At 41.9% G+C, this 7,062-nt stretch overlaps 1 protein-coding gene across 1 annotated transcript in view; it reads left to right on the forward strand.

The window, feature by feature from the left end:
* LOC127547654 (hydrocephalus-inducing protein homolog) overlaps positions 1-6,536 on the forward strand; it is a 150,875-nt gene extending 144,339 nt beyond the window's left edge. Inside the window, exons 18-22 of the mRNA XM_051974606.1 lie at positions 460-550; positions 988-1,104; positions 2,416-2,625; positions 4,447-4,584; positions 6,084-6,536. Coding sequence (XP_051830566.1) covers positions 460-550; positions 988-1,104; positions 2,416-2,625; positions 4,447-4,584; positions 6,084-6,329 — 802 coding nt within the window. The 3' untranslated portion in view covers positions 6,330-6,536. The remainder of the gene's footprint in view (positions 1-459; positions 551-987; positions 1,105-2,415; positions 2,626-4,446; positions 4,585-6,083) is intronic.
* Positions 6,537-7,062: the final 526 nt, after the last annotated feature.

Consider the following 7,062-nt stretch of genomic DNA (forward strand, 5'->3'; position numbering starts at 1 on the left):
CCTTAGGCTTCATATCTAGAATTATAGAATGCTAGAGTTAGAAGGGACCTCGGAGGTGACCTAGTCCAGTGCCCACCTGAAACTCGAGTCCTTCTCTGCATCATATCTGACCAGAGACCACTTTGCACCTATTTGCAGATCTTCAGTAATGAGGAACTCACCATTTTCCAAGGCAAACTATTGCACAGTTTTTATTGCTAAGACCCACTGATCCTAGTTTTGCTTAGCATCTTGAGAATGCGGCTGTCGTGTTTTATGGAGCTACTTCATTTTTTTCTTTAATTTAATTTTGTAATTCTTGCAATTAATCCATTAATGCTATCCATTTCATTTGGTTTGGGTTTTTTTAAGCAGGGAAGAGAGGATGTGATTTAGGGGAAGGTGGTGATAAGGTCACTCAAGTGAAAGACTATTGTCCAGTAGCCAGTCTGCTAACTCTCCAATATCCAAATTCTCCAGGCATGTCATTCTGAATGAGAATCATATAAATGAGGAAGGAGAAAAGAAGCTTCTAGTGCCATCAGATGTAGGCACTGCAGTCAATACAGAAGTAAGTTTTTTGTTTTTTCCCCTAATAATGGATTAACAAGAGAAGGATCCTTTTCATAGAGCAAATACTGGCCAGGAATATAAGGGAAGTCACTAGGAAGACCAAGAGATCTGGTTGGAATCGGGTTATGTAACATAACAATAGTTTTCCTTCCATGACAAATGCACCAGGAGGGCCCTGGGCACCCCTGCCACTTCTCTATGGCACAAATTATATTTTCTATAAGGTGAAAAACTGCAGTGTTGTGGAATGCTGTGGACGACTCTTGTCTCTACTGCCTGTAACTCCAAGATTAGTGGCAAAACCTAGAATGAGAAATGGAATGGAGCCCGTGAACACTCCATGTTACAGTTGAAGGTGGGGCTAAGGGATGGAGGATGGGGAATAGGCCGTGGCCTCCAAAGTAAAGATGTATGAGCTTCCCCCTTTATTTCCAGCCATTGAAATCGAGTATTGAAGATGTAGAAAGAACATTAACCCAGAGCCAGGTGGAATTCCAGGACTCCCTATGGATCTTTGAACAGGATGATTCATTTACCATCGGTGTGGAAGAAGTAAGTTAACAATTTGTGCATGCTCTTCTCCTGCAGATTTTCTCTCATTTTTCTCTGTTTTCCACTAAGAGTTCCTTATCTGATTTTGTCCCTCACCAGTGAAACCTCAGCTCCAGATGCTCAAGGAGCTGGAAGTTCTTGCTACCAAACCTAACTAGTGTCTAAGTTTCTACCATACAAAGAAGGGACTTCCCAGAATCACAGTTCATTAAGTATTGGCAAGAATGGGCCCAATCTCTCCATGTGATTCCAGTTCTCTGTTGAAGGAAAATGAAAAGGCTGGAATATATGATCTTCTAAGGTCCAGCTCAAATTCCTATACTTTATCATTGTAAGACAATAACTCCTAAAGTTCCTTTGCCCGAGATGCTGAGATAAAAAGAAATATAAATGAGCTCATTTGTTTCCTCTTTTAAAAAAACTGATTTAATGAGCATGAGTTAACAGAACTGACTTTGCATCCAGGATACAGAGGAAGCTTGGAGTACAGCTGTTTTGCATTTGCTTTGCTTTCTAACTCTCTGCTTCCCCCATTCTGGCATGAAGCAGATGCTCCCTTAACGAGCAACTGTTGGTTGCTTTGATTGGACCCTTGGCATCAGAACCATCCCCGTGGACCAAGCACACTGTCAGTTCAGATGGTGTAATGTCAAGATTGCATCTTAATTTTTGTATCTTGTCACGTCGTGTCCCTGGCAGCTGAGACCCAGTCTAGACCAATTGGGAGGAGCTCATCACAGGACACCTCCCAAGGGAGGGATTTTCAGCCAAAGCAACTCACACAATTAGGGTTGATACCTGAGGGCAGGGGGGACCGATCTATCCCATCCTCATACCCTCTCTGAACCTCGCACCAGCCAGCCCTTTTCCCAGATAGTGCCAGAGGTTCAGGGAGGGAGAACAAGCTGTGTAATGAGTGGAAAACCCAAGATTAGAGCCCGATCTCTTGATGCTCTTGATGCTAAATTCACATTTAGAAATGTGAATTTCAGAGCATGCTACTGTTCAGAACTACCTCACATTTTCAAAATTAACTCCATAGGTGACACAGTGGGAAGGAAGTTAAACCTGGAGTTAGAAAAACATACATTCAAATCCAGTCTCAGATACTTAGTAGCAAGCCACTTAATCTTGTTTGCCTCAGTTTCCTTGTCTGTAAAACGAGCCCATTGGATTTGATGTCCTGGAAGGTCCCTTCCAGCTCTATATCTATGACCCTCTGATGAATGTTCTGTACACTGACTGAACTTTACCCTTTAGGACGTTCCGCAGTCAGCTAAATGTTGCTGTACCACGTGGTTTTCCCCACAGGTGTTTGACATCTTACCCCTCTATGGAATGATGCCACCCCTTAGCAGCCACCAGGTGTCCTTCGCGTTTTATGGGCACTGTGACATCATTGCTCAGGTGAAAGCCCTCTGTGAGGTGGAGGGAGGACCCACCTATGAGATCACACTCAAAGGAGAAGCTTCGTTGGTCAGCTACAAATTTGACACAAAGGAAATTAACTATGGACTCCAGGTACAGCAAACAGACTCCAAGGGACTCTCCTTGCCTTAAAAGGGGTCCTCATCCTTAATCTTCTGCTCTTCTCCCTCTGGGATCAATTTGTTGGGTAACTCACAACTTCAAGTATCACTCTGTGACTCAATCAATAAATCTTTGTTAATAAATCTGCTTATGTACAAGATTCTGTGCTAAGAGCTGAGGATAAAACAAAAACAAAAAAGCCAGTCCCTGCCCTCAAAGAGCTTATAGCTTAAGGGTCCCAAATATTTCTCTCCAAATCTGACAGCTCCCTTTTCTGTCCACTTCCTCACCAAACTGCATCTTCAGATATCTATAGGACATTTTGATTTACTTTTCTCAGAGCTTTAGAATAAGTATCAAAAACTTAGCTGCTCACCATTTCCCTAAAATAGTGTCTCCTGCCTTACCTCAGTTCTGTCATCACCATTTCCCACAAACTCAAAAGTACTTTAGATACTCCATCTCCTTCCCCTATCCAATCAGTCATTAAGTCATCTTCCACAATATTTCACAGACTCAACTCTCCTTACTCATTTCCAAAGTCTCATGATTTCACATGTAAATTACTACAATGACTTGCTAGCTTGCTTCCCTAATTCTATTTTCTCATATAGAGAACCACCATCTATCCCACATAAGACCGTCCGATTCATCTTCCTGAATTACCATTATCATCACATTGCTTCTTTCCATTAATAACGATAATAACTCCCCAGCCTATTAAATAAAATCAAATCGTGAACTGGGCACACCCATAACTACCCAATGTAGTTTTTGGTGAATCAGACCATCAGCAAGCATTTATTAAGGGACTACTGTGTGCCAAGGATTGTGCCCACTTACTATTATCAAAAATACTTTTTCCTGTTTCCATATTTCATTCACTCTCTGTTCTCTAGGCCTTTTTCTCTGCCCAAACAAAATTTCTGCATCCTTCAAAGCCAAACTCAAGACTTACTTCCTCCTATTCAAGAATAATTCCTTAATTAATTCTACACCACATTGATCTTTCATTTATAATATCACATACTTGCTATATATAGATAGATATACATATCTATATATACACATATATGTATGTATATTTGGAAGTTATATATACATATATGTATGTGTGAATGTATGTATGTATATATATTTGGGAATATACATATACATATATGTATGTATATATATTAGGGAGTACATATATATATACACATATGTCTATGTAAACATATATTTGGAGGTTATTTTGGCTATTTTAGGTATGTACCATGTGGCTCTCTTCTCACCTATGACTATATAGATTTTAATCTCTTTGTGAATAGGTGCTATATTGTTTAATTCCATTTATTTTATTGAGTACCCATGAGAGCTAAGAGCTGGGGATGTTGGCTCCTTGAGAACCAGTGTTGGGGTTTTTTTTCTTAATATATCTAGAACATATAGCAAGGCCAGGTATGTTCTAGGAACTTAATAAATGCTTGTTGATTAATTGATTGACTCGCCCAAAATAAGTGTGTTATAGACTACTTCTGAGAGCTGGTTTTTCCCTGTGGAACCAGAAGGCCCTCTTGACTTGGTTAACTAAATCATAAAGATTTCCCAGTGGAACCCAGTGGCTAATGCCTTCCCCTCTGAGATTACCCTCTTTCTACTGAGTATATATCTTGTCTGTGCCCCGAATCGAATGTGAGCTTCTTTCTGGGGGACCTTTCTTTGTATCTTGAGAATTTAGCATAGGGCTTGGCCCCTAGCCAGTGCACGGGGCAGTGTCTAACAGACTCCATCATGGTGCTGATTAATCACTTTCCCCCTTATCTTCTCAAGATGTTTGATCATGTCATGGAAAATGACCTCACCCTGAAGAATATTGGCAAAGTTGGTTTTGAGTTCAAAGTTCTGGAGGGGAGCCAGAATTCTTTTGATAGCCCTCAGCCTGGAATGCCCCTGATCCTGCCCCGCTCTGTAAGTACCTGCATGACTGGGATAGAAAAAGGGATCCGTCCTGGGTATGAAGAAAGCCATGTCACACCCCAGGATGCATGTGTGTATGCATGTGCATGTTCATGTGTGTGTGTTTTCCAAGTGTGTAGGATTGTGGTTTGTCTGCTGTAACTATTGGAAGAATAGAGTATTCTTTTATTAAGATGAAATGAATATTTTTGAAAACAAATACAACCCAGGATCTTTCCATCTCTCTGTGTTGATTTCTCTATTCCCATCTTCAATTCATTCTTAGCCAATCAATCTCTTCAGTCATTTTACCTTCAAATGATAATAAATCTAAGTTGCCCCAAGCTTATTTCTTCCCCTCCTTTGAAGATCTCAGGACACAAATTCACTTTTGAGCCTTTCAAGGCTTTTGTTTTAGCTCTGTTGTCCATACAGATGATTCTAATTCTAATTCACAGAATTATAGAATCTCAGAGTTGGAAAGGACCTCAGAGCTCATTTCATCCAAGCTGTTCTTGACCAAGAATCTCCAAGAACAAAAATCCCAGCAAATAGTGTTGAACTAAGTCAGGTTGTGGAAGGGATCAAGTCTGGTTGACTTAATTTTGAGTGGTTGGTACTATTTGTTAAGTTGACAGGAAAACAGTGACCAAGATTGCCAGCTCAAGAGAGTGGCGGATTGTAGAAAAAATGGGAAATTGGTTATCCAACTCTCCACGATCCAGTTATACCGCAGTGGTTTGCCACTCATTTGATAGATGAGAAAACCAAGGCAAACAGGGTGAAGTGACTTGCCCAGGATCACACAACTTGTAGTACGCATCAGTAGTGCAATGGCAGCCCGTTACTCTGCCCTGCTGAACCCACCTTCAGAGGATTGTCTCTGTTTCTTCCACGTTTTAGGAGGGACAAGCCAGGGTACATCCAGAAGAGGTAAATGGTAAAGGATCAAAAGTGGACTGTACAGGAATTAAGTTGAAGGGACTGAGGAAGAAATAGGACTGATGACTGACAGATACTGGGAGGCAGATTTTAGGTCGATAGTAGTAAAAGCTTCCTACAAGTAGACATGCTGCCACCAGCTGGAGTGACTTCCCCGTTTCTAGAAGTTCCCAAGGAGAGACTGAGTGACTCCATGCCCTAATGTTGTATAGTAGATCCCTGTTCAGGGAGGATAACCCAGCCCCTGAGCTCCTTCCCTGCTTGGAGATTCTGAGTCTTTGAGCCTCAGGCTATGGTCGCCTAGCCTGCGGTACAGAGAAAGGCCAGGCTCAAGGAGCCACGTGATGTAGTCTAACGGAACGGTTTTCAGATTACCACTCTGTTGAATTAGCTCTGGTTTTCTTCCTGCCGAAACAGACCCACACCCTCCTTCAAGATGTAATTCTGTTTTTTCTCTTTAAATTTCCTATTAGTAAGAGTTCTTTCCCTTCATTTTCTCATGATTCCTCTGGAGGAACTGGTTCATGGCCTTACCCCTTGTTATTCTTGCTCTCTCTGGTCTATTGTAGGGTTTCATTCATTCGAATAAAGAACAGGTGTTAAAGGTTTACTACCTACCCGGAGTGCCTGAGGTCTTTGAGAGGAGTTTTCAGATCCAGATTGCCCACCTGGAACCAGAAACCCTCACTCTGAGGGGAGAAGGGATCTTTCCCCGAATCTCTCTGGATCTCCCTAGGAACATCAAAGGTACCCAACATGTTGAGCAAGGGATTTTCCAAGTACAGAGAATGGTATTTTCTGGTGACTCTAAGTGAGGATGCATAGTCCATTGATGTGGTAAAGTGACTACACACGAGACCACAAGAGGAACAAAGAGTGGGACAGTTATCCATTAAATTCAACAATGAATGCTCAAATGTCCTCAAGGGAAGCCCCCCAAGAGAAGACTTGCCAGGCAGTTTGGGTCCCAGCTCCCCACGGGGATTTTCTACCATTGCATCTACATCAGCCCCTCCCCCCAAAAAAAACTTGTCCTTAGATTTCTGACTAAAGCCTGGCTCCTCCCCTTCGTGCAACATTAGAAGAACCACAACAGTGGCTCCCCATAAGTATAAGATTCAGAATCTGGCACTCAGAATCTGTGGGACCAAAGAGCTTTGCAGAAAATCTGTCACTGGCCCAAACTCCCTACTCACACTAGCTTGGCCCAGATGAAGCATGAAAGGCCATCTGTAAAAAGTAATCTCTTGTTTAGGTTTCTAATTCTTCTTGCTGCCCCCATCCCATCACTCCTCCTACTCCTGACCTAGTATAAATCAGAGTTTTTTTGATCATTGAGGAAGGAAGCCAAGTAGTTTTGATTGAGGATCCAGTTCTACCACTGAAGTTAAGACACCAAGCACCTACTATGTGCTGGGCTTTGTATAGATCCAAGTTCAACTCTCTCCTCTCAACTACCCAAATCTCAACACATTCAATCCATATTGACAATCATAGAATGTCCCCAATCTGAACTCTCCCTTTCCTGGCAGCCAGCTAAGGACAGTG

This window comes from Antechinus flavipes, chromosome 2 (assembly GCF_016432865.1).
Source record: "Antechinus flavipes isolate AdamAnt ecotype Samford, QLD, Australia chromosome 2, AdamAnt_v2, whole genome shotgun sequence".
NCBI lineage: Eukaryota > Metazoa > Chordata > Mammalia > Dasyuromorphia > Dasyuridae > Antechinus > Antechinus flavipes.